The sequence below is a fragment of the Dipodomys merriami genome, unplaced genomic scaffold (assembly GCF_024711535.1).
Source record: "Dipodomys merriami isolate MVZ:Mamm:240054 unplaced genomic scaffold, mDipMer1.0.p SCAF_11, whole genome shotgun sequence".
Lineage (NCBI taxonomy): Eukaryota > Metazoa > Chordata > Mammalia > Rodentia > Heteromyidae > Dipodomys > Dipodomys merriami.
Genome location: NW_027202382.1, coordinates 28,001,712 through 28,029,000, shown reverse-complemented (window position 1 = coordinate 28,029,000; position 27,289 = coordinate 28,001,712). Strand labels below are relative to the sequence as shown.

At 37.6% G+C, this 27,289-nt stretch overlaps 1 protein-coding gene across 1 annotated transcript in view; it reads left to right on the top strand.

Annotated features, from left to right (window-relative positions):
* Positions 1-27,289, top strand: part of Shoc1 (shortage in chiasmata 1) — a 77,215-nt gene that overhangs the window by 48,584 nt on the left and 1,342 nt on the right. The window contains exons 17-28 of the mRNA XM_070011619.1: positions 3,056-3,160; positions 6,836-7,014; positions 8,917-8,989; positions 10,532-10,601; positions 12,043-12,218; positions 12,952-13,069; positions 13,665-13,776; positions 15,540-15,661; positions 20,345-20,438; positions 23,231-23,362; positions 23,929-24,078; positions 25,537-26,473. Coding sequence (XP_069867720.1) covers positions 3,056-3,160; positions 6,836-7,014; positions 8,917-8,989; positions 10,532-10,601; positions 12,043-12,218; positions 12,952-13,069; positions 13,665-13,776; positions 15,540-15,661; positions 20,345-20,438; positions 23,231-23,362; positions 23,929-24,078; positions 25,537-26,473 — 2,268 coding nt within the window. The remainder of the gene's footprint in view (positions 1-3,055; positions 3,161-6,835; positions 7,015-8,916; positions 8,990-10,531; positions 10,602-12,042; positions 12,219-12,951; positions 13,070-13,664; positions 13,777-15,539; positions 15,662-20,344; positions 20,439-23,230; positions 23,363-23,928; positions 24,079-25,536; positions 26,474-27,289) is intronic.

Sequence of the window (27,289 nt, the reverse complement as noted above, 5' to 3'; positions counted from 1 at the left end):
CTTCTATTTGTTTTTGGATATCCTCTTTTATTTATTTGGCCAATTCTCTCATCATTACCTTAATAGTTCTTTTGACCTTCATCTCTTCATCACTATCACTAGGGTCCTTACCTGGATTGTCATTGGGTTTTGGATTTGATTTGTTGTCTTGATTGTTCATGAATTTTGTAATCTTCCTTTGTGATTTACACATTGAGGTTCAGAGATCATCAGGGGTTCATGTCAGGGTGAAGTGTGGTGGTGAAGTATGAGTCACTGGATGGATCTCTGCCAGACTGTGTTTGGCAACCTTCAGCTCTAGGTGGTGCATACTGTAATGTATCTAGTCTGTTGTTAGGGTTCTGTGGTATGCAGGGTTGTCTGGTATTCTTGCCTAGGTTTAGGCCCAGTGTCAGGTTCCTGTTATGTGGTGCTCAGCAGTCTATTGTCCTGGCCTGGTTCTGCGTCTGGGGTAGGCCGATTCATGCTAGTCATAGTGGGGAGGTCATCTGGCCAGAGTTCTGGACTAGCATCTAATTCCAGAGGGGCCAGGAGCAGTGGTCTAACACCTGGACCTTTTTTGAACCTGGGAGGGTAGGGGGAAGGTGGGTTCCCACTATGCTTTAACAAGGGTAAATGTCCCCACCTAAGTCCTAAATTGGGCTAGGTGTGGTACTTGGAAGGGCCGGCTCTCACAGAGCAGTGCTGGAGATTGATCCTCCCTCAGATCTCAGACTGGCACCCTCTCCAGTCCAGGACTGATGTCTACTTCCCACTGGTGAGGGGCTGCATCCAGGTCTCTGGGCCAAGCAAAAGTCTTGGTGGAGGCAGGACAGGAAAATTGTCCCTACTATATAGTCCCAGACTGGCCCAGACTGGTGGTGGTTTGATTTTTTTTTTTTTTTTGCCAGTTCTGAGGCTTGAACTCAGTGCCTAGGCATTGTCCCTGAGCTTCTTTCTGCTCAAGGCTAGCACTCTACACTTGAGCCACAGCTCCACTTCCGGCTTTTTCTGTGTATATGGTACTGAGGCATTGAACCCAGGGCTTCATGCATGCTGGTCAAGCACTCTACCACTAAGCCACATTCCCAGCCTTGTTTTGCATTTGGAGACAAGGTCTCTTTATGTAGCATAGGCTGACCTTGAATTCAAGATCTTTCTACCTCCATCACCCAAGTGCTGGGATTACAGTGTGACAACTATGCCTTGTTTACTTCCACAAAAAACTTTAAAGAAAACAAATGTAAATTCAGAGTATAGTTTTTGTATGTCTGGTACTAGAGATTGAACTCTGAGCCTCATGATTACTTGACAAGTACTCTGCTACTTGAGCTATACCCTAGAACTCTGAATACAGCTTTGAGTCCTATAATTCTCGTTTTAAATTAGATTAGCATGAATTGTTTCAAACACCTTTAAGCATCATTGAGCAGAGTGATAATTGTAATAAAATATGTGAGCATAAGTATTTATGAAGTACAATGGAGGAAAAGATAGGAACATGGATTTGGTTGTGCAGATGGAGTGCTTATTGCCTTAATCTTGAGCAAGTGATATAGTTGCTTCCATTGGTTCCCAAGTTGAGCTAAAGTTAAATCTCTTATAACAAACTTAGAAGAAGCCAGACACCATTTCCCACTAGTTATCTAATTTGTACTCCGTTTTCCAGGCAATTTTTATACTTCCAGCTCACCAAATAAAGGTTTTTTACCTATGTCCACCCCTTCCAGGCTATGATTGACTTGTACTTCTTTTTTTTTTGCTAGTCGTGGGGGCCTGAACTCTGGGTCTGGGTGCTGTCCCTCAGCTCTTCAGCTCAAGGCTAGCGCTCTACCACTTCAGCCACAGTGCCACTTCTGGCTTTTTCTGCTTATGTGGTGCTGAGGAATCGAACCCAGGGCCTCATGCATGCAAGGCAAGCACTCTACCACTGAGCCACCTTCCCAGCCCCTTGACTTGTACTTCTAAGGGCTGATATACTACCTATTATTGCCATTCCCTTTCCTTCTCAATTCCCAGTCACTACTACATATTTCCCTTTGATCTTAATTGATTAGAAGAACAATTTGGAAAATGTTTTAGCAGAATGGTTTGCAAGCAAGTATTTAATGAGATCCCAATGTATTAAACAGAAAGTAGAGCTGCTCTGGTTCATTGGGGCAAATATAATTCTGTCTTTTGGTTGTACTTTTATATGCAGAAGAGACCAGTCATCTTCAAAAAGCTATAGTGATCTGGATACTGGGGGCTCATGCCTGTAATCTTAGCTACTAAGGAGGCTAAGATCTGAGAATTGCAGTTTGAAACCAGCATGGGCAGGAAAGTCTATGAGACTTTCATCTCTAATTAATCATCAAAAAGCCAGAAGTGGAGCTGTGACCCAAGTAGTAGAGTACCAGACTTGAGAAGAAAAGGATAAGGGACAGTGCCCAGGCCCTGAGTTCAAGCCCCAGGACTGGCACAAAAATTATATATGTATATATGTACCTGTACGTATATGTAGATATGTGTATACATATAGAGTATATTTACATGTATGTATATATACATATACATATGGAACTATATGAACACATTAGTTAGGCATAATTGGCTTGTTTATATAAATATTTCTTTTGTTCATATCTGTGAACAAATTATTCCTAATGTCCTCCATGTTAGGATCCTCCACTGTTGTCTGACCCAATTGGCGTTATGAATTTAATTTTCTTCTTGTTTTATAGCTAGGAAATCATTTATCTATTTTTGCAACAATAATAGAAATAATTCAACATTCCTTGAAGCAACAAGAGGATGAATTGAAAGGCTAGCTGACTTGGTTCAAGTACCAGACCCACCATTTATTTCCTAACTGACCAAGGATAGTTACTTAACCTAAGACAATTTCCTTATCCATAAAATAAGGACAGTAAACCTCCCTAATAGGATGGTTGCTATGTATTCAACAAGATAACCAGCTTCTATATATTCTGGCATATAATAAGCCCCCAGAAATAAATGCTAGATATTATAAGGCAGATTCTTATAGGTACTTTAAAGTTCTGATATGTTTTACAATATGTTTTTGTTTCTATAGGTACAAATTGCGAAAGAGAAATTATATACAAGCATGCTGCTGTCCTACACCTTCTGGTGACAATTAGAGATGTCCTTTTAACATGCAACTTGGACACAGCATTGGGTAGGTACAGGAAATTTTATTTCTATATTTCATCTGAAATAACTTCTGAAAAAGACACACCTATTAAGAAATGATATAGACTTCTTTTACTTCTACCTACTGAACATATGCACATTTTGACATAATTATTAGTGGAATTCATTTGTTTCAATGCTGGAGATTGAACCTAGGGCTTCTTGCATGCTATACAAATATTCTACCACTGAGCCATTCCTCCAGCATAAACTCTGTGTGTGTGTACATATTTGATTGTGATCATTAAAAGAAATTGTCCTTAACTAGTTTAGGATTCTCTAATATGGTTCTGAATTATAGATTCTTAACAGCCTTACACAGATTTGCTTGTATGGTCATTATCATGCTGTATGTAAGATTTGCTTTAATGATGTTAAGTGAAATGAACCCCAAGATATGGACACAAGAGGTCTCTCTTTGTTGTTATTGTTTTAAATGTATTATGTGATTTTTTTGTTTCCTTTGTATATTCTTTCCCCTATGGCATATTCCTCTGTATCATTGTACTTGAATTTGGTACCCTGCATCTTGTATATACATTTGTCTATTCTGGAGAGGGGAAGGGAAATAACAAAACGCTGAAGCAAAGACTGGATTACCCATTGCAACAATGATTACCCACAGGATAGTATATTGAAAATGAACTTTACAACTTGGGGCAGGGAGTGAGTGTAGGGAGGAGTGTGGGAGGCGGGGGGGGGGGCGGGGGAGGGAAGGGATAGTGGGACAACAACAAGAGAAGGGGTAACATTCATGAACAAGTAATGTACTCATTGCCTTATGTAACTGTAACCCCTATGTACAGCATCTTTACAATAAAATAAAATGTTAAAAAAAAGATTGGCTTTAATATAAGATTTGCCATCTTGCCATGTACATTTTAGGTCTTCATTGGATGTTTATAGCTTTAAGCATTTTCTAGATAAAATATAACTAAAGTATAGATGTGGTGCTGTACACCATAATCCCAGATAATCAGGAGGCAGAGATCAAGTCAATTGTAGTTCAATGCTAGCTATTTCAACTGGTAGCTGCACATGGGACCCAAATATCATCCCAGCTATGCAGGAAGCATAAATAGAAGCAATCCAAGTCAGCTTCAGGATTTTCTTTGAAGATCCTATCACAAAAATAACTAAAACAAAAAATGTTTGGAGGAATGGCTTATGTGGTAAAGTGCCTGCCTTACCAGGGCACAGGACTGAGCTCAACTCCCAGAACTACCTAGGGGCGAAAAATAGCTGAGTCCAGTGGCTCACTGTAATCCTAGCTACTCAGAAGACCTCTGAGGATTGTGGTTCAAAACCAGCCCAGGTAGGAAAGTCTATGAAACTTTCATATTCAATTAACTACCAAGAAACCAGAAGTGGAGTTCTAGCTCAAGTAGTAGAGCATTAGTCTCAGGCAAAAAAGCTCAGGGACAGAATTTCAGCCCTAGTACTAGCACAAAAATAAAACAAAACAAAAACTATCAGGAGTATATTGGAAATGTTCATTCCAAAATCATTAAAGTATTTCAGCTTTAGCTTCCTTACTGCTGGATTTCTTAGGTTTGTTTAGTAATGACATACCTATGTGATCATGTTTTATAACTTAAAAGTTTCTAGAACCTTCTTCCAGTATAATTATTAATTTTTATGAGGGGGTCTGGTCGTGGGGCCTGAACTCTGGGCCTGGGCGCTGTCCTCAGCTCTTCAGCTCAAGGCTAGCACTCTACCACTTGAGCTACAGCACCACTTCCGGCTTTTTTCTTTTTGCTTATGTGGTGCTGAGGAATCGAACCCAGGGCCTCATACATGCAAGGCAAGTGCTCTACCACTGAGCCACCTTCCCAGCCCAATTATTAATTTTTTTACATGGATTTAGTCATGTTCTCTTATCTATGACCTATATGTAAATATTATTGCCCTATTGTAAGGTTTTGATAAGCACTGAGCTGAAATAAGTCACAATTATACTCCCTCTATAGCACTGGAAACTAAGTCTAGATTTATATATTCTGCTTTAAAATTATGCATTAATAAACTAGCTGTTTGTAGAATCTATACTTTTAGAGAAGCTGAGAATTATAATGAAGACATCATACATTTTACTTATTCTAGGTATATTAACTAGGGCTATAGCTTCCATCCTTTGTGTGGGGATACAGACTATTCTAGTCTCAACACTCTTCTGGTTTAATCAAAGAAGAAAGAAAAACACCCTGTTGGGTTCTCTAAGGGTTGTTTTAATCTAGTTTTAATACCTGATCAGATATATAATCTGGCTAAATATAGTATGTTTAGTACTTGACAGAGAAATAATATTTATGGAATATTGTTTAAAACTTTCATTTAAATATTTTACAGTTTGTCCTAGGATTGAATAACACTGAAAGATACATACTTGGACCAAATTATTTTTGTTCCTCAAAGAAATGTATTTACCAAATCACACTTCGACATTTCTGTTTGGCTACCTTGATAGGTAGCATAAAAACAGCTGGGCACCAGTGGCTCATGCCTGTAATCCTAGCCACTCAGGAGGCTGAGATCAGAGGATCGTGGTTCAAAGCCAGCCCAGGCAGGAAAGTCTGTGAGACTCTTATCTCCAGTTAACCACCAGAAAGCGGGAAGTGGCACTGTAGCTCAAGTGGTAGAATGCTAGCCTTGAGGTGAAGAGCTGAGGGACAGCGCCCATGCCCAGAGTTCAAGCCCTACAACTAACATCCCCCCCTCCAAAAAAAACAGTAGGCTTTTTAGAAAACTAATTTCTTAAGCTATAGACACAAAACCATAATAGATCCTCTAGTTTCCTAAAACATTTCCTGTACCATGATTCTACTGTTTTATATTTCTCACTGTAACTGAGATTACAGTCATGGTCCACCATGACCAGCTTCTTCCATTGAGATGAAATCTTTTTTTTTTTTTTCCTTGTCCATCATAGAGCTTGAACTTGGTGCCTGGGCACTTTCCCTGAGCTTTTTCACTCAAGGCTAGAGCTCTACCACTCTGAGTCATAGTACCACTTCTGGTTTTCTGGTGGTTAGACAAGAGTGCATGGACTTTACTGCCTGGGCTGGCTATGAACCGTGATCCTCAGATCTCTGCCTCCTGAGTAGCTAGGATTACAGGCATGAGCCACCAGCAACTGGCTGAGATGAACTCTTAACAAACTTTTATGCCTGGCTGGTCTAGAACCAGTCCTCCAGCTCTTAACCAGGAGGTTAAGATAGGACCAACTTAATAAATTTCTCAGTTTAGTTACTATAGTTCTTTCTTTTTCTCTTTCTTTCTTTCTTTCTTTCTCTCTCTCTCTCTCTCTTTCTCTCTTTTTCTCTCTTTCTTTCTTTCTTTCTTTCTTTCTTTCTTTCTTTCTTTCTTTCTTTCTTTCTTTCTTTCTTTCTTCCTTTCTTCCTTTCTTCTTTCTTTTGCCAGTCCTGGGGTGAAATCAGGGCCTGGACACTGTCCCTGAGCTTCTTTTGTTCAAGGCTAGTGCTCTACCACTTGAGCCACAGTTCTACTTCCAGCCTTTTCTGTTTATGTGGTACTGAGGAATCAAACCCAGGGCTTCATTCATGCTAGGCAAGCACTCTACCACTAAGCCATATTTCCCAGCCCACTATACAGTTTCTTAAAGAACAGAAAGACAGAATTTTTTGTCATTTTTCTTTAACAGGATATTTGACAAATGCAAAAGATGTCTACAAAAACATTTTAGGCTCCTACTTGGATGATATTTGGAGACAGATGAAGATTGTACAGTTTATCAAAGATAAAAAGCCTGAAGCAAACCATAAGTTACAAGAATTGCAAAATCAAATCCTAATGTGGATGAAAAGTGAACAACAAATTACTGTTAAGTATTAAAACCAAGTAGATAAAAGTAATGAGTTTAATATGACTTGGATGTAACATGAATTTTTTTCCATTTAACTTTGAAACTGTGAAATAGTCTATATTGTTTGGCCACTTGACAGTTTCTTCCAAAGTAAAGTAACATAACACTGAGAAGTTTTTGTGGATTAACTTCCTTTTTTTTTTTTCAAAAGTTTTGTCTGAATCTGAACATGAGCACATATATACATGTATATGTGTGTTACATATATGTGTGTAAAATATGCTATATATGACTATGTATAATAATAGAACTATAGTAATTTTATTTTTATATATCAAACAAGAATCTCATCTGACATGTTTAGGTTTTGGTTTAATTGGAAATTATTTACTCACCCTATATGAAGTTTATGAAAGTATCAATGAAGATTTAAAAATCTTTAAAAACTTATCAAGCAGAAAAACATTTCATTTAGTTTCACTAAATCTAGTAAATTTTATGTGGACTTTTTCTTTTGTTGTCCCAGTTCTACCTTTATCTTTATCTTCAACTTCATATTTCTTGAATGACTTTCTTAAGTCACTAAAATAAATTAGTGAGAAATTTTCAATTGAAACTGATTTTCTGTGCCTGCTCCAGAGAAAGAAACTGTACTGGTAAATAACAAAATAGAGCAGCATATCATTGCTTTTTCTACAACAAATTCATACTTTTCTGGGTTTAAATTTAACAAGAGCAAAATAGGCATCAGGACAAATTATGTATTGGTAGCCATATATGTGGGAATACTTGAGAAATGTTAATACCCTATCCCAAAAATACTTTTTTATTGACGTTTAATATTGCCAGGGCTTACTCTTCTGTGTTTTTTTTTTTTTTTTGTCAGTCGTGGGGCTTGAACTCTGGGCCTGGGCGCTGTCCCTCAGCTCTTCAGCTCAAGGCAAGCGCTCTACCACCTGAGCTACAGCGCCACTTCCGGTTTTCTGGTGGTTTATTGGAGATAGGAGTCTCACGGTCTCTCCTGCCCGGGCTGGCTTTGAACCGCGATCCTCAGATCTCAGCCTCCTGAGTAGCTAGGATTACAGGCGTGAGCCACCAGCGCCCGGCTCTTCTGTGTATTTTGAACTCAGGCCTGGTGCTGTTCCAAAGTCTTTTGCTTAAAGCTACTGCTCTGCCACTTTGAGCCAGAGGTCATCACCAGAGCTCTGGTAGTCAAATGGAGATAAGAGTCTTGTGGACTTTCCTGCCCAAGCTGGCTTGGAACCAGCATCCTCAGATCTCAGCCTCCTGAGTAGTTGGATTATAGGCGTGAGCTACTAGTGCTTAAAGCACTGCTATTTTTTACAACACAAATATTTACTTAGTAATTTGTTATTTGTTTTTTGGTTCTTTTTTGTCCCTTCCTTCCTTCCTTCCTTCCTTCCTTCCTTCCTTCCTTCCTTCCTTCCTTCCTTCCTTCCTTCCTTCCTTCCTTCCTTCCTTTCTTTCTTTCTTTCTTTCTTTCTTTCTTTCTTGTCGGTCATGGGGCCTGAACTCTGGTCCTGGGTGCTGTCCCTCAGCTCTTCAGCTCAAGGCTAGAGCTCTACCACTTGAGCCACAGAGCCACTTTCTGGCTTTTTCTGCTTATATGGTGCTGAGGAATCAAACCCAGGGCTCCATGCATGCAAGGCAAGCACTCTACCACTGAGCCACCTTCCCAGCCCTGTTATTCTTTTTCTTTAAGACAATAAGGCTTTGCTATTATCCTCAGCTAGTTTCAAGCTCAAGGTCTTCCTCCCTCAGCCTCCTGAGTGTTCGAGGTTACAGGCTGCCACCCTCATTCATTCCATGTGGCTAGTGCAATTTGTTATTTTGTCAGGTAATGAAACTGTGAAAAAGAATAATCACTCAGATACATATGAAATTGTTATTTTTATTAGGTGCTGATTATAATAAGAATGAACTCAGACAATGAAAAACATTTGCTCACTAAAATCCTTAACAAAATAGAAGGTAAAGACTTTTCAGTTATTCTTCATTGAACTTTTAAAAATGTATTGAACGAAAAAATGTTTGACCTAACCAACTTTTGAAATTAACATGCTATAGAATTCATCCTTTTTTTAAAATTTTTTTTATTGTAAAGATACTATACAGAGGGTTACAGTTACATGAGTGAGGTAATGAGTACACTTCCTCTTGAACATTGTTACCCCCTCCATTGTTTTCCCCCTACCATCCCCTCCCTCCCTCCCTTCCCCAAGATTCTTTTTTTTTTTTTTTATTGTGATTAAGTGATTACTTAATTTCCGGAAATTCACAGTATTGTGGAATAATGATGCTCATTTAAAGTCACAAGTTCATTCTAACTTTCCTGGAGCAAATTGTCTATCACAGTCTGTAATATATAACGGTGCTCACATGTTATATACCATATATGTGATCAGCAGCATGGGGATATTTGGTAGTGGTTCAACCAGATGAGTGGGAGTTCTTTGTTTCTTAAGTCCTGTTAGTTTTGTCGTATCACCTAACATTTTGGATTTAGCATCCACTTAAGAATTCATCCTTTTTAAGAATAAACAGCTGGGTGGGTGGGAGAGTGTGGGGTGTCTAAGAAGTTGTCAAATCTGTCTAGACTATAAGACTACAATATACATATACTGTAATGTACTTACACGTACCACTTGAGCCACAACTCTACTTCTGGCTTTTTGGTGGTTAATTGAAGGTGAGAGTCACAGACTTCCCTGGTCAGGATAGTTTGGAATATAGATCCTCAGATCTTAGCCTCCTGAGTAGATAGGATTACAGGGGTGAGCCGCCAGCACCCAGCTGAGTTCTCTATTCTTAAATCAGTATGTGTACTAAACGAATAGCCAGAAAGTAAGGGTAAAGAATTTTTTGAAATTTATTATATTTTGATTAAGTAGTAAAATAGAAATTGAATGATAATTAGGAAGCAGGAAGGAATCTAAGAAACAGATGGTGCCCAACAAATCTTTCACTTCTTATATAATGAAAAAGAAAAAAGCACTGTGTCACATTGAAATGTGTTCCCTTGCACTTTTAATTATGTACTTAAATTTTGTCTAGAAAAAAAGATAAAAATTTCCTGTGAGTAGAGAAGTAAGATTAACTGTACAGTTCATGAGTTTAAAATGTCTACTTCAGGAACTTGGCAACTCCAGTGCCAGTTGTGAGCAAAAAAGCTGAGTAAGAGCTTGAGGCCCTGAGTTCAAGCCCTGTACCAACCCAAAAGGAAAAAAAAAAGGACAAAAGATGTTTACTTTAAAATTATGTTTGAGACCAATTTATTTTACATAAGAAATTTAGATTTTTTTTCTTTTTATGTATACAAACAACACTAGAAATATTGCTTATAGCACAAACTTTCTGATATACTGGACTTACAAAAATAATCCAGCAAATTGTATTTTAAGCAATTTCTTTGTTCACAGATCTTTAATTCATTTATATGGGCATGAAATATATGATACACTAAAAATAAGACTCTGAAAAAAGATCTTGTAAAAATTCTTTTTATCCCAACAGGCTTAACATTGACTGCTTTCCATTCAAATGGAGAAAAAGACTTTCTGGAATCTACAGCAGTTTTGAATGGGTAAAAATGTATTTCCTTGCTATAGAGAGGAAATGTACCTTTTCCACAGGAGGAAAAATTTTTTTTATCCTAGTGTTTGGAATGGAGTTATTAGTTAGTGGTAGAGTGCTTGCCTAGTATGTGTGAGTCTTTGGATTTGATGCCTGAAATCTGAGAGGGGGATTGCTCCTAGAATTTAATGTAAGAAATTTAATAAAAGCTGAAAATAATTGGATGCTGGTGACTTACACCTCTAATCCTAGCTATGCAAGAGTTTGCCATCTAGATGATTATATTTCAAAGCCTCTGAGGCAGAAAGTCTTTGAGTCTCAGTCTTCAAAACAAAGAAACAAACAAATTAATCAATGTCTTTCTTCCTTCTTCCCGAAAAATACCTTACATAGAACACTTTAACCACTACTTTGTGCATTACATAAATTGTACAGAAATTCAGTTTACTATCACTTAATATCTTCAAATTATCATCATAATTTTAGTTAGAACAGAAGTATTTGTTTAAACTTTAACCTTCTAGCCAGGTGCTAGTGGCTCATGCCTATAATCCTAGCTACTCAGGAGGCTGAGATCTGAGGATCAAGGTTCAGTGCCAGCCTGAGCAGGAAAGTTGGTGAGATTCTTATTGCCAAGTAAGCATCAGAGAAGCTGATGTAGAGCTGTGGCACAAGTGGTAGAGCACTAGCCTTGAGCAAAATAGCTCAGGAACAGTGCCTAGGCCCTGAGTTCAAGTACACACACACACACACACACACACACACCGACACCTACAGTGCCTAGGCCCTGAGTTCAAGTACACACACACACACGCACACACACACACACACACACACACACACACACACACACACACACACACACACACACACACACACACACACACACACACACACACACACACACACACACACACACACACACACACACACACACACACACACACACACACACACACACACACCCCTTTAACCTTCTTTCAACCAGTCTTTTATTTTTCTGTTGTTCAGGTTTTTGTTGTTTTGCGGGGATGCGGGGTTTGGTTTTTTTGCCTTGTTTTGTTTGGCTGGTACTGAGACTTGAACTCAGAGCCTTGCACTCCTGCTCAGCTTGCTTGCTTATGGCTGGCACTCTCATTTGCCCACCCCTCCAGACTGACGTTTTGTTGGTTAATGGGAGATGGAGTTGGGGACTGTGCTGTGCTGGCTGGCTTGTAATTGCAGTCCTCCAGGTTTCAGCTTTCTGAGCAGCTAGGTGTTAGCTTCTTTCTCCTGGCTCTCAGCATTGTTTTTCACTTCTTGCTTTTTTGGGGAAATTATTTGATAACATACTAATAATAAATCTAATGTTTAAAGTGTCTTTCTTTTGTCTTGTTTCATTTAGAAGTTATTCATTTCTAATAATGGGTTCAAATAAAATTTCATTTCTTGGCTTTCTTTGTTTCATATAGGAATTCCTGTGTAATTGTAAATAATCAAAATATTGGAGCAGATTTTCCCTGGAGGAGTTTCTCATTTGTTGTGGAATACAATCATGCAGGACATTCGTGTTGGAAGATGCATTGTGAAAAGTTGAACATTCCCTTTGTGGCCTTTAAAGTGATTCTTCCAGACACAGTCTTAGCCAGTAAGGAGACAATTCAAAATCCTGTTTTGTTCCACTAGAATAAAATTTTTCTACTTTGCATTTATCACCTATAAAAAGAAAATCCTTCCTTTATTCAGAGTACTTTTTATTATATTTTTATGCAATTGCTCGAACATGTACATATTACTATTACTATGTTTAGTAATATTTATTTATTTATTTTTGGTCTGGTCGTGGGGCCTGAACTCTGGGCCTGGGCACTGTCCCTCAGCTCTTCAGCTCAAGGCTAGCGCTCTACCACTTGAGCCACAGCGCCACTTCCGGCCTTTTTCTTTCTGCTTATGTGGTGCTGAGGAATCGAACCCAGGGCCTCATGCATGCAAGGCAAGCGCTCTACCACTGAGCCACCTTCCCAGCCCTAGTAATATTTTTTTAAAAGAGAAAGGCCAGATGGTGGTCCAGAGAGCAAAGGGAGGAGAGGGAGGAGGGGAAACTGGAGTATTAAAAAATTTACAAAATAAAAAAAGATGCTGGGCACTGGGGCTCACGCCTGCAATAGTAGCTACTCAGAAGACAGAGAATGGCCATTTGGAGCCAGCCCAGGCAGGAAAATCCATGAGGCACTTATCTCAGAAGTGGTGCTGTGGCTCAAAAAGTGGTAGAGCTCTAGACTTGAGCAAAAGAAATTCAGGGCTAGCACTCAGGCCCTGAGTTAAGCCCCACAACCAACGACAACAACAAAAGGAAATACTATAAATTTTCTCTTATCTAGGAACAACCGTGCTGGATAGATTTGGTGGTTTTATTTTGGGAATTCAGATTCCATATGTATTTTTTGCAACTGAAGGACTTCTTAATACTCCAGAAATACTTCAACTGCTGGAATCTAAGTAAGTTATTTATTTTATAACTTTAGTAAATGTGTATATATATTTATGTTGGCAGGGTATATTATCCTGTGTATGTAGCATTATATCTCTCTGCTTTCTATCTGGAATTATATCATGTGAAAATAGTTTTCCAGAGAATTTGTATTAATTTATACTTCTATGAGCTTATAAGAAGTAGTTAAAACATAGGCAAGAGCGTATAGATTTGGGTTATAGAAGTGAGCTTAGTATGTGTCAGGCCATAGGTTCAATCCTCAGTATCCTCCCCTCAGACCAGTTTAAGGAAAAAAATAAAACTAAGATAAATGGGAAATGTTTTAGTCTTACAATGTTTTGATTTCATAAGTTATTTCTTAAGAGATAAAATAAATACCATGTTAATGATAGAGTACTAGCCTTGACACGAAGGCCACATGCATCTAAACTTTTATACAGAGTACTCATAGTTTCTTTATTAAATTTTATGAGTAAATTAATATATTAAGAAAATACAGCAATTCAAATAATTTAATAAGCAGGAGAGTAAAACAGACCTTGAAGAATTTGTTTTAGCCGTTTTATTTTTTTTTTCACCCAAGAATCCTGTATTTTACAGCTATAGTATCACACTAGTGGAGAGATGCTGCAGTGAGTCACTGAAACTCTTTGGAAGTACAGAGTATTATGTGGTGGTAACAATTGATGAACACACTGCTATAATTTTACAGGTAAATTTAGTTTTAAAAAAGTACAACTTTATATACAACTATATAATTTATTAAGTAATTTATTCATTAAGTACTTTGTTAAAATTAATTGTGAAAAATGACTATTGCCAAACTTCTTTGATATCTTATAATTTTTAAGATTTTTTTTTTTGGTCAGTTATGTGGTTTGAACTCAGGGCCTGGGTGCTGACCCTGAGCCTCTTTGTGCTCAAGGCTAGTGCTCTACCACTGGAGCCACAGTGCTATTTCCCATTTTATGAGTGGTTAATTAGAGATAAGAGTCTCATGGGGACTTTTCTTCTAGGGGCTGGCTTCAAACCACAATCCTCAGATCTCAGCCTCCTAAGTAGCTAGGATTATAGGCATGAGCCACCAGTGCCCAGCAATATTGACCTATTTTTAAACACATTTGTAGAATAATTACATTTTAAGAAGCTTTAAAAAATAAAGCTTAATGGTAGAGCATTTGCCTAGCCAGTGCTAGGCAGTGATCCCCAGCACAACAACAACAACAAAAAGCCACTGTCTTTCTTACAACAGGGTACTCTATTAATTAATGATTAGTAATCCATAAACTCTTCTGGGATTGGTTTTTAAAGAGAGATTCTCATTAAAAAGCACATATTATTTGGAAATTAAGATATATAAATTCTTGGTCGAATTTCTCATTTGATTGCCTGACTGGAGTAGCAATTGCAAATAATTTAATGTTGTTAATTAAAAGTGGGGGGTAGGAACTAGGTTTTATGGTATGGTAAGATTTGATGAGCAAAATTAACAATATGTGAATTATGATAAAGAGTTAGAGGTATGGCTAAAGTGCTAGACTATATACCTAGCAGTCACAAAGCCCTGAATTTGAATCCCAGTACTGCCAAAAAAAAAAAAAAAAGTTGTCCTAAACCACTAGATAGAGTTTTGTTTTATTTTGCAAGTCCTGGGGCTTGGACTCAGGGCCTAGGCAATGTCCCTGAGCTTCTTTCGCTCAAGGCTAGCACTTTTACCACTTGAGCCACAGCACCACTTCTGTTTTTTTTTCTGTTTATGTGATACTGAGGAATTGAACCCAGGGCTTCATGCATGCTAGGCAAGCACTCTACCACTAAACCACATGCCCAGACCTCTAAATAGGTATTCTTGGGAAGTCCATTAATCACTGCTTTCTCATGTCCCTTGCATAAACATATAGTACTAGTTATTCCATGGGTTTGTGTGTGCTGGTCCTGGGGCTCAAACTTAGGGCCTGGGTGCTATCCCTGAGCTTCTTTTGCTCAAGGTTAGCATTCTACCACTTGAGTTGCAGCTACACTTCTGGTCTTTTATGATTACTTAGAGATAAAGAGTCTCTAAGACTTTTTTGTCTGGGCTGGCTTCCAACCATGATCCTCAGATCTCAGCCTCCTGCGTAGCTATTACAGGTGTGAGCTGCTGGTTCATGGAATAGTTTTTAAACATTTTTATGGAGTAGTCAGACCCTAGTCCATAAAGAACATTGCCAAAATCGGGGCACTCTGTAGATAATACCTTCATCTCTGAAATCTTCGGAGACCCATGACTCTTTTCTTGTTGAAGTTGTCATCATATGTTTTATGTAGCTTTCCCCCTACTACTTTCAGTGTGATTTTAACTTTTCCATGAAATGTGAGTCCATAGCTACACTCTTCCTTGAGTCATTTTTAACATATCATTTTGAAAATGAAACATAGTAATAGTTTTATAACAATACTTAACAATTTTTTTTCATTTTCTGTATTTTATGATAGGACCTAGAAGAACTGAATTATGAGAGAGCATCAGACAACATCATTATGAGGTTGATGGCATTATCATTCCAGTATAGTGATTGTTGGATCATAATATATATCAAGAGAACCTTAAATTCAGGGTAGGTTAGATTTTTTAATCCAAGTCTTATTCATATTTCTTGTTATCAATTCACTTTTTGGGGGGAGAGGATATTCTTTTTTTAATTTTATTAATTGTACAAAGGAGATTCATTGTGATTTTTACATGCATCCATGAATGTATTTGGCCAAATTAATCTCTACTATGTTGCTTTGTCTTAACTCTTCCCCTCATTTAAAGTTTGTTTTCTTAATGTATTTTATTGTATTATTTTCATACTACCCTTTGTGGTGATTTTTGTCTCCAGCACTGTGGCTAGATGGCCCAAGATATCCTGAGCTGCTGTTAATCCTTGTTTTAATGACCTGTAGTAGCTCAGTCTCAAAACAAGGCCCTCTCTCAAGATGGCACTTCATCACAGTTTTTTTAGATATGAGGAATGAAAGACTGTTTGTCTGATGCTTGCCTGTCATGTTTGGGGAGTTACTGTCCTAAATCCTGTACTGGATTTAATGCACTGGGAGGTACAGGCTTGTCCCACAGGTAAAGTCTGCTAGGCTGTTGCAAAGGCTGCCTAGTTGCCTTGCAGAGGCTTTGATTCCCTTCCCATTAATCTCCTCTGTCAGTGTTCTGTTTTACCCTGCTTTTCAGCTGTCCTTTCCCCCTTGAGTCTTGGTTGTTCTCTTCCAATCTTCCCAACACAATGTCCCCTTTTTCCCCCAGACTCTTCTTTCAGGATAGCTCAGTTGTCTGCTTTGACATAGTTATGTGAATACTTTGCCTGTTCATCTAGTTTATTTTAAATAGGGATTCTCAAGATGGTGACACAATCATAGGAGATGACACAGGCTACTGTGCACATAATGTGCATATTGTCCCCTTCTCTTGTCTTCAATGCTTTTAAGAATTACTGCCTTATTCATTTTATTTTAAATCATGACTCTAGCTCAATTTATCATTATGTTTCTACTTTCCCTTACTATTAAACATGACGTATGATTTCTTCCTCCTTCTCTCTTATTCCCTGCCAGTTGGCTTTTCTCCCTAATTCTGTACTGATCTTTATCTTTCAAAGGTCATTTGTAATTTTCTCATGATCTTCTCCAACACCACTTTTATCTTTCACTACTTTCAAGTATTTAACTCAATGGTCAGTGCTTTCTTTTTTGAAACTGTTCAGTTCCATGATTCTTTAGTGTTTTTGACTTTCTACATTCCTAACTACTTCTCTCTGCTTTTATTTCTTCTTTTTTCTAATTTCTAAATAATTTTGTTTTCTTCCTTCTTATTCTACTCATTGTACATCTAATCTACTCTTATAGCTTTAGTCATTATCTGTGTATATAATTATTACATTTAATTCTGCAGCTACAATGTCTCTTTGAGATTTCCAACATGCATCTCTAATTTTTTTTTGGAGGAGGGGTGGGTCGTGAGGCTTGAGCTCTGGGCCTGGGCACTCTCCCATAGCTCTTCAGCTCAAGGCAAGTGCTCTATCACTTGAGCCACAGTGCCAGTTTACTGGTGGCTAATTGGAGATAAGTCTCACAGACTTTCCTGCTGAGCTGGCTTTGAACCACGATCCTCAGATCTCAGCCTCCTGAGTAGCTAGGATTACAGGCATGAGCCACCAGAGCTCATGTTATTAAACATTTTCACCTTGATATTCCAGAGTCTCAAACTTTACATAATCAAATATGAAGTCGCTCTAATTATATCTCCACTTACTTGTCCCTTAGCTATTTTTGGCATTGCCTTTCTTTTCTAGAAAATAATTTATCTTTTGGATTCAACCACTGCACTTTCTCTTCCATCTGTTTCCTCTCCCTATGTATATCAGCGATGTCTTGATTCTCCATTTATAAGGACTTTTGTAGCAGACTAACACTGTCTTCTCACCTTTCACTTTCCTCTACATGATGTTTTTGTACACTTACGTGATATCCCTAAAAGCAAGCTCTGGTTATTTTGTTGTTATAACAAAAAACTTTTACAAGCCTGGAGCTGGTGGCTCATACCTGTAATGCTAGCTACTTAGGAGATTTGAGGATCAAGGTTTGACGCCAACCTGGGCAGGAATGTCTGTGAGACTCTTATCTCCAATTAATCACCCAAAAACCAGAAGTGGAGCTGTGGCTCAAGTGGTAGAGTGCTAGACTTGAGCAAAAGAGCTCAGGAACAGTGCCCAGACCCTGAGTTCAGGCTCTACAATGGACAAAAAAAAAAAGTTTTTACAGAGTTAGTTATTATGTACTTAATACATACGAGTGACTCAATCTAACATTCAGACATCAGAATATAATCCTAACCTGTATTTTCAGGTGTATTTTTCACTGCTTTCCATATCAACCAAAAGGTCCGATCAGTCATTGGCCAACATTCTCCTTCTTTCCCATTTCTAGTTTTGTTCCTAATTTCTTTCTTCCTACATATTTTCTATTTCTAAATTGTCTAGTGAAATTGTGCTTATTTTCAGCATCTATTCCCAAATACTTCTTCCATTCAACTTTTCCACAACACCTACTGATACACAGATTCAGATACAATCTCTATCTTTTGAAATGCTTAGCTCTCTACTTTTTTTTCCTCATCTTTGCTATTATTTATATTATCTTTTTGTAATATGTTTACATCATAGAGCACACCGCTTTTATATGATAGATGCTTGATAAATATCCATTGGCTGAATGAATGGATCTTTTTGCCAAGCCGCAAGCTTAGCTTATTCTTTTTTTATTCCTTTTGTACTATAAATGTATACCATATAATTCATAATAGAAGATTTTGTATATTTTTAAATTTCGTTATTAGAGAAGATATCAATATCGTAGGCATTACCTGTGTGCTTTGGTTTCTTTACCTTCTTTCTCAACTCCATTTTGATTACTGCTGTGTCATACTCTATACATAATCATTACCATATAGGGGTAAGTGTACATTGCAGTCTTTTAGTAGTAAATATTTTGGTTCTTCCTCTTTTTCTGTTAACAGTAACCTCTGGCAAATTATTTAGTATAGTTTTCCTTTCTATTAGAAGTAAAAAGTAAAAATAATTTAAGTCTAAAAATTTCACTTTGAAGATGAATAAGGGTTGTAAGAGGACTGGCACTTGCTTGTGGAGCATTTTAAAGCATTATCTAGAACTTGGAAGTATTTTAAGTATAACTGATTTGGAAATTTTCTAATATCATTTTTAGCTTACTATCTACCTATAATTCTGGTGGAATAATTAAAGTATAGGGGAGAATAAAAGGAGATTTAAACTTAGTTTTACCCAAGATTTTTTATGAAAAAAGAATGTTGGGGATGTAAAGGGTCACTCGTGGTAGTGCAGTGCTCTAAAATACAAGTATTTTCAGACTTTGAGTATCTCAGTTCTATGTTATTGTCACATTTATGAAGTGTTTTAATGAACTGACTAGATGGGTAAATTTAAAATACAGAAGAAACTGAATTATCTCAGTAGTTTAGACCATTAGTTATTGAAGAAGGATGTCAGTAGTCCATGAGAACACCCCTTGGTTCAATGGTCTGCTAGGAAGATTCATCACATATATGTGTGGATATGATTTATTGCAGTATAAAGTTCCAATTCAGAATTCACAAGAGAATCTTATGAGGCAAACTCCAGAAGAAAGAGGAAGCTTCTTTCCTAATTCACACAAAATAGTACTTAATTTCCTCAGCAGCAAACTAATAACACTTACAAACTTCTGTCCAGCATGTAAAGTTATTAGAAACAAAGGACCCAAGGTTTATATTGAAGAATGTTATGTAGGTACCATGTGTTTAGCACTGGTCAAAGTTTCAAACTCTAAGAAGGAAAACAAGTATTTAACAAGATCTATATTGTTTGTTCAAGCACAGTGAGCCACTCTCACCAACTATTACTCTTATGGGAAACTTTCCTGACAAAGAAGCCAACTCAAAGGAAAAAGGAGCCAAAAAAAATGAAGGGAGCCATTATCCTGATGTTTTTGTGTTCCTAGATCGAAGAACGTTTCCCCTTGAACTTCTCGATAACAAAAGCCAGTAATGCATAGGGTGCAGGCAAACACTCATGTCTGACCTGTTTAGTAGCCATAGAAAGAGAAAAAGAGTATTTTATTTTGTCGGTCTTGGGGCTTGAACTCTGGGCCTGGGCACTGTCCCTCAGCTCTACACCTCAAGGCGAGCGCTGTACCACTTGAGCTACAGTGCCATTTCTGGTTTCCTGGTGGTTTATTGGAGATAAGATTCTCACTGACTTCCTGCCTGGGCTAGCTCTGAACCAGGATCCTCAGATCTCAGCCTCCAGAGTAGCTAGGATTATAGGAGTAAGCCACCTGCACCCGGCTTCATAATGGTTTTTAAGGGAAAAGATCCAGGAAATATTTTGGGTATTCTGGCTGTAGTCATATGGTTATATCTGGACTTTCTACTGCAACTGGGAAGATAGAATATTCTAGTTGGCTAGGCTTTGGTCATAGTCATCTCTAGGGCTAATAAAATGATGGGCTAAATTTCTCCCCTTACCTGTCATCCTCTATACATCAACATCCTGTAGTTAACAGCACTATTAAAATATGGAAGTGAATCATATTTTTTCTGAACAGTGCAATGTGGACAAAAAGCATGACTTTGTCCACATTTTTATTATCTTAGCTATTATGAAATGTGGAAAACAAAGTAAATACAACCAGGTTGCAAATGAGTAAAAGCATAGTAATAAAATTCTTCTTAGGTATCATCTTACAGAAAAGACACTTCATCACCTCGCATTGATTTATGCAGCTTTGGTTTCTTCTGGCCTTAAATCTGAAGAACTGGATGTAAAGGTATTATTTTCCTAGATGTTTGTTCATAAACCAGAATTAGCCAGGTGCTGATAGCTCATGCCTGTAATCCTAGCTACTCAGGAGACTGAGTTTGGAGGCTCATGTTTTATTGCCAATCTGGGCAGGAAGCCTGTGAGACTCTTATCTCCAATTAAGCACCAAAAAAAGCTGGAAGTGAGCCAGGCGCTGGTTGCTCACATGTAGCTATTCAGGCGGCTGAGATCTGAGGATCATGACTCGACTGGAAGCTAGCCTGGGCAGAACGAGATTCTTATCTCCAATAAACTACTCAGAAAAAGTCAGAAGTCATGCTGTGGTTCAAGTGGTAGAGTACTAGCCTTGAGCAAGAAAGCTCAGGGAGGGGAGAGGCTGGGAAGGGATGTGAAGGGTAAACCAAAGGAGGAGGGTGCAATGCTTGGTAAGAAATGTACGCATTATCCTGCCCATGTAACCCCTCTGTACAGTATGTTCACAAATAAAATTAAATTAAATTTAAAAAAAAAGAAAGCTCAGGGACAGTGTACAGGCCCTGAGTTCAAGCTTCAGTACTTGTACCAAAAGAAAAAAAAATATATATATATATATATGAACTCATGTGCCGAGTGAAAAAAGGCACTAAATGGACAAAGTAAAAACTGCTTGAAACTGGAAAATTGAGAGGAATGTTGGGTTGGGAGGGATGAGGGAGAATGATGAAAGGGGTGATATCAATCAAGATGCAATCTGGTTATAAACTGATCAGTTGAATGTTAACACAAAGGTGTTAACACCTTATGGTAACTACCAAAAGATAATAAAAATAAAACTTTAAAAGTAAAACATTAAATGCTTTTAAAAAGAGGAAAAAACTGCTTGAAAGCCAAATAAAGAACAGCTTCTAATAAATAAAGAACTTAAACTTCACATAGCACAAGCTGTAGAGCACCTGCCTAGCATTCTTGAAACCCCATGAGTTCAAAAAAGCATGAGTTCAAACCCCAGTACAGAAAAAAGAAAAAAGAAAAGAGAGAAGGTGGCTCAGTGGTAGAGCGCTTGCCTTGCCTGCATGAGGCCCTGGGTTCCATTCCTCAGCACCAGGCCCAGAGTTCCGGCCCCAGGACCCAAAGAAAAAAAGAAAAAAGAAAAAAGAAAAGAAAGAAAACTCAGCCATTCCCAGCCTGTATATTACCAATACTTCTGAAGATCTGTACTGATATTCTAGCACTCAAGTAGAAATGTCCACAATGAAGAGCCTACAAGTACCTCAAACTCTTCATGTCTAGAGTACAACTTATCATCCTACTCAAGCTTATTTTATAGCATCACTGTTTTAGTATAATCAATAGTGAATAGTGAAGTCCTTTTTACTAAAAACAAAAACAAAAAAACACCTTTTCATTGTTATAAAAGTGATTTAGAGAGGGGTTGCAGTTAGTGAAATCCCCTTTTTTAACTCTGCCATGTCTCTAACATATGCCTCTCCTATGCTCCACTACCATTTCTCTCAATTAGGCCTCTCTTGCCTCTGATTGAGTTTTAAAGCACCTTCCTAACTAATCACCCTTTTTGTACTCTTTCCCCACTGTATCACATTGGTATAGACACCAGTTACACTTCTGAAATAGAGCTGTGAAATTTTCACTACTTACACTATAAACTTATGGAGGCAAGAGAACATGTCTATTCATTTTTGTGTTCCTGACACTTGCACAAATCCAAGCAGATGGTAGGCTCTTGCAAGTATTCACCTGTACATTGACATTTCTTGCTTAAAGATCTTCTATTTCAAAAGAGAATTCAAATTTTTCCACAATTTAACCCCAAGTAATCCTTCCTTTAACTTCATAGTTGAGAACTATTAGGTTTAATCTAAGAAAGGCAAAATAGGAAATACTACTAGTGATTTTCAATTACCATTCTGCCTAACAATACTAAAATGTATTTGCAAAAACTTTATGAGTAAATGCAGAATGGAAGTGAAGAAAAACAATTTAGTTCCAAAGCCAGAACATGTTAGTATATACATTTAAAGAAGGAAAGAAAATTGGTTGTTGCCACAAAAAAATCCTGGTTTTCACACAGATGCATTAATATATTTAAAATAGCCTTAAAGAATCCACTGTTGATAGGTACTAATGCATAGCTTGTAATCCTAGCTACTTAGGAGGTTGTGACCTGAGGTCATGGTTCAGAGCCAGCCTAGGTAGGAAAGATTGTGAGACTCCAATTGCTCACCAAAAAGCTGGAAGTGGAGCTGTGGCTCAAGTGGTAGAGTGTTAGCCTTGAGCAAAAAAGCTCAGGGACAGCATCCAGGTCTTGCTTTCAAGGCCTAGGACAGGAACAACAACAGGCCAACTTCACTAATTTTCTGACATACTGTAATCTTGCTGACTTTGTTTGTTGTGTTAGTTACTAAGAGCTACTCACTAAAATGTAACAGTATTTTTTAAAGAATCCAGTATTAAATTTTTCTTTCTTTCTTTTTTTTTTTTTTGGTCAGTTGTGGGGCTTGAACTATGGGCTTAGGCACTGTCCCTGTACTCTTCAGCTCAAGGCGGGTGTTCTACCACGTGAGCCACAGTGCCACTTCTGGTTTTCTAGTGGTTTATTGGAGATAAGAGTCTTACGGCCTTTCCTGCCTGGGCTGGCTTTGAACCCTGATCCTCAGATCTCAGCCTCCTGAGTAGCTAGGATTACAGGCGTGAGCCATCGGCGCCCGGTTAAAAATTTTCTCTTAATTTCAAAGTTTTTGAGTGCTAATTTTGCTTTTTGATATTTCCTATAATGTAACATATAATATATATATATTTTAGCTTGTAATTACTCCAGGAGGAGAAAAGACTGCATCAATAATTCGTCAAATTGCTGATCACAGTTTAATGAGCTCGAAAAGAGATCCTCATGAATGGCTGGATAAATCATGGCTTGAAGTTTTACCATCCAAGGTTTATTTTTTAATGTATAAATTAGATTATCTACCAAGCAAATAAGAATACATATAATTTCTCCTCCTTCTTTCCATTCCTCTCACTCTTCCTTCTTTCTTTCCTTCCTACCTACCTTCCTTCCTTTTCTTCCTTCCTTCCCTCTGGTAGTACTAGAGTACAAACTCAAGTCTTCTAGGCAGATAGATACTCTACAACTTGAACAATACTCCAACCTTCTTTTTTTTAAATTATTTTTCAGGTAGGATATCACATTTTTGCCTGGGGCTGGCCTTGGACCTTGCTCCTTCTACTTATGCCTCTCATGTAGCTGAGATTACACCACCATGCCCAGCTTCTTAAGTGTCTGGGTGACTTTTTGCCAGAGTAGCCTTGAACCTAATCCTCCTGATCTCTGCCTCTTGCATGGCTAGATTGTGAGACATTGGGTCTGGCTAATTTCCTTTTTGGTAGTGTATTTTTCCAGATGCCCCAAATTAAGTGGTAGGTTCAGTGACAAAAATTTTAGCATAAATAGGTCACTTTTGAAAGACTGCTGGCTGATTATTCCTTAAACTGTTTTCTAGGAAGAAATGTACTTACTTGATTTTCCATGCATTAACCCATTGGTGGCTCAGCTGATGTTAAATCAAGTGCCTTCGCTGCATTGGCTATTATCAGCAACCCCATGTCAACTTCAGGAAATTCTACCCAGCATTCCAGAAAAAGTGTTAAAGGTTAGTTAAGATCTATATTCTTGTATTTCTCTCCCATTTCCATTTAAGTATCTATTTTTTATAGGAGTTTCAAAATTAAGGTAAACAACTTTATTTTGAACTTCACACAAGCAAAGAAACTACTTGAATTAAATTTCATATCTAATTCCCATTGGTTGCTAGTCAAAGTTATATTTAAAACTTATTTTATATAGAAGGGGAAACAAAGGAGGAGCCAACAATGCTTGATAAGAAATGTACTCATTATCTTGCTCATGTAATTGTAACTCCTCTGTATGGTATTTTCACAATAAAAAAAAAAGAAAAAACCCTATTTTATATGGACTAGTCAGTGAAATTTATCAAGCTCTGAATCATTTTGAAACAATATTGTGTCCATAAATAGTTGTGTGCCCTGTTCACATGTTCACACTGTATTACCTCTTCCAAAGCCCTTAAGTTCTTTTTAGCAATAAAAAGAACATTAGCCTTACTGGTAATTTTTTTAAAAAATTTTTTAGTGTAGGGCTGGGAAGGTAGCTCAGTGGTAGAGCGTTTGCCTTGCATGCATGAGGCCCTGGGTTTGCTTCCTCAGCACCACATAAGCAAAAAGAAAAAAGCCGGAAGTGGTGCTGTGGCTCAAGTGGTAGAGTGCTAGCCTTGAGCTGAAGAGTTGAGGGTCAGCGCCCAGGCCCAGAGTTCAGGCCTCACAACCGGACCCAAAAATTTTTTTTAAAAATGTTATTGTAAAGATACTGTATAGACAGGTTACAGTTACATCAGTAAGTTAATGAGTACATTTCCTATCAAGCATTGTTACCCCCTCCTTTGTTTTTCCCCTACTAACCCTTCCCTCTCCACCTTCCCCATTGCCCCCCTCCCAAGTTGTCAAGTTCATTTCCAAGATAGTATCTTGTATGTCTCATTGTTAAAGTTGGTCAGACTGTATCCTTGTTTCAGCATGTTGTTATTTCCCTTACCTTCCCCAAATTAGAAAAATGTATATAAAACTCTTACCAAGAAAATAGTACTTGTATATAACTTGCATCACTAAAATTTTTGTCATATTTGCTGTAAATCTAAAACTACTCAAAAAATAAATTTGCCAAAGATTGTGTCATAGCTAGGGATAGGGCTCACGTGGTGGCAGCATGCCTACCCAGCAAGCAGGACGCCTGCCTTCAAACAAACAAAAAATCAAAATATATTAATGTAACAATACAGAAACAAAAAAAGAAAAACAACTTCTATTATAAATGTGTAGGAAATAAATGCAAACAATAGTGTTTTTCTTTTAATTATGGTCTTAATATACAGATCAATATAATATCTGCGGATAGACTATTTACAGACTTTGCTTTCTTTCTGTATAGATAAGCATCATTATTTGAGTGACATGCTTTCTGTATAATAAACATTATTACCTATGAGGCTAATGTTTGTATTGTATGACATTAATTAGCTTCTTTTTATCTTTAGCATTTTTGTAGCATCACTTCCTTATTCAAGATTAATTCTTCCTCCATAACAAAATCACCTCCAAGTTTATCACCTCTGGAAGACAGGAATGAGATTAGTAACTTTATTTCTCAGAATTCAGCTTCGGACCTTTCAGACTCTGCCATTCAAGAGCATAATAATGCCTATTGCTCATACTCAGAATCAGAGGAGACAGTGAAGGAAGACACAAACATCCCTACAAATTACAACTCTTCTTTCATGGAACTAAGAAAAACCCCATGTATTTTACCTCCTGTGACTTCTTACACTCTAACCAGCAATTTGAAAAGCTTTAATTGTAGCCCCAATGTTGAACAAAGCAGTCCTTTTCTGATTAATACAGCAACCAAGAAATCAGTTTGTAACTCCTTTCCAAATCAGAATGATCCTGGGTCAGATATCTTTTCTTTGGGTCTAACACAGATAAATCGTGAAACTCAGAGGGGAACAACCCCTAATTTCATAAATTATCAGAAAAAAGGACCACCAGGAACAAAAGAAGTATCTGCCCCTATGTTTTCAGTAGAGGACTCTCTCTCGTCATGGGACTTTCGTCATGGGAACTTTAGGAAAAATGCATGTAAGAAACAAAATCACTCATTCAACTTGAAATATGGAGTAGAGTCTACCTATGACAAATGGTACTCTCAAAAAGATAATTTACTTACTAATCAGCAAGAGTCTCTATCAGATAAATTGGAAAGTTTTACATGTGAAAGTTCAAATATTGGGACTACGACTTTGTGGAGACAATTACCATCTGTTCCCAGTTTGAATGTATTCAGTGTTTCTGACTCTAATGCAAATCAAAAAGAAATCAGCAGCCTTAATATGTACCCAAGACCTGGAAAAAGTTCAGGACAGAAAAGATATCTTGAATCATCATCTAATTCAGGAGACAAGGAACCATTAGCAGGTAACAATAATCATTTATATAACTATTTCAATTTTAACTTTAAAAACATAGAACCAAAGTCAGGTACTGGTGGCTCATGACTGTAATCCTCGTTATTCAGGAAACTGAGATCTGAGAATCATAGTTTGAAGCCAGCCTGCTCAGAAAAGTCCATGAGACTCTCCAATTAACCACCAGAAAACCAGAAGTGGCACTGAGCTCAAAGTGGTAGAGCTCTAGTCTGAGCAAAAAAGTCTCAAGAGACAGCACCCAAGCCAAATTCAAGCTCCATGACTAACAGGAGGGGGGGGAAAAAAAACCCACACACACCCCCAAAAAACTCCCACAAAAGACAGAACCATTTCCAAATTTTAACAAAATTTTAATGTTAACACTTAAAATGCTCCAGAAACTTTTAGGTCAAAGAGAAAATCAGAACTTTTGGACCTAAAAAAATAAAAAATACAAAGAAAATATGTCAAACTGCTTCAGCTTTAAATGAACTAAGCATTCAATTTGAAAAGTTAAAAATAAAATTATCTGGATCACTTCTCAGTCTTGTGGCTAAGATCAAACATAACAATACATGGATAACAATATATGGATATCCATATATAAATAATATGTACATTAGCATACATGATTAACAAATGGGAATTACTAAATAGGTACAACCATGGGAAAGCTGTCAGATATAGAAAAAACCTTATATTCTTAGAAACTTTATACTTGGCTTTGTGGGCTGATATGCAGAAAAGAACTGAATTCTATCATGCTGATAGCTTGAAATCAGCTAGAGAAACTGGCAGTCATTACAAATCAGGTTTTTCCCTATTT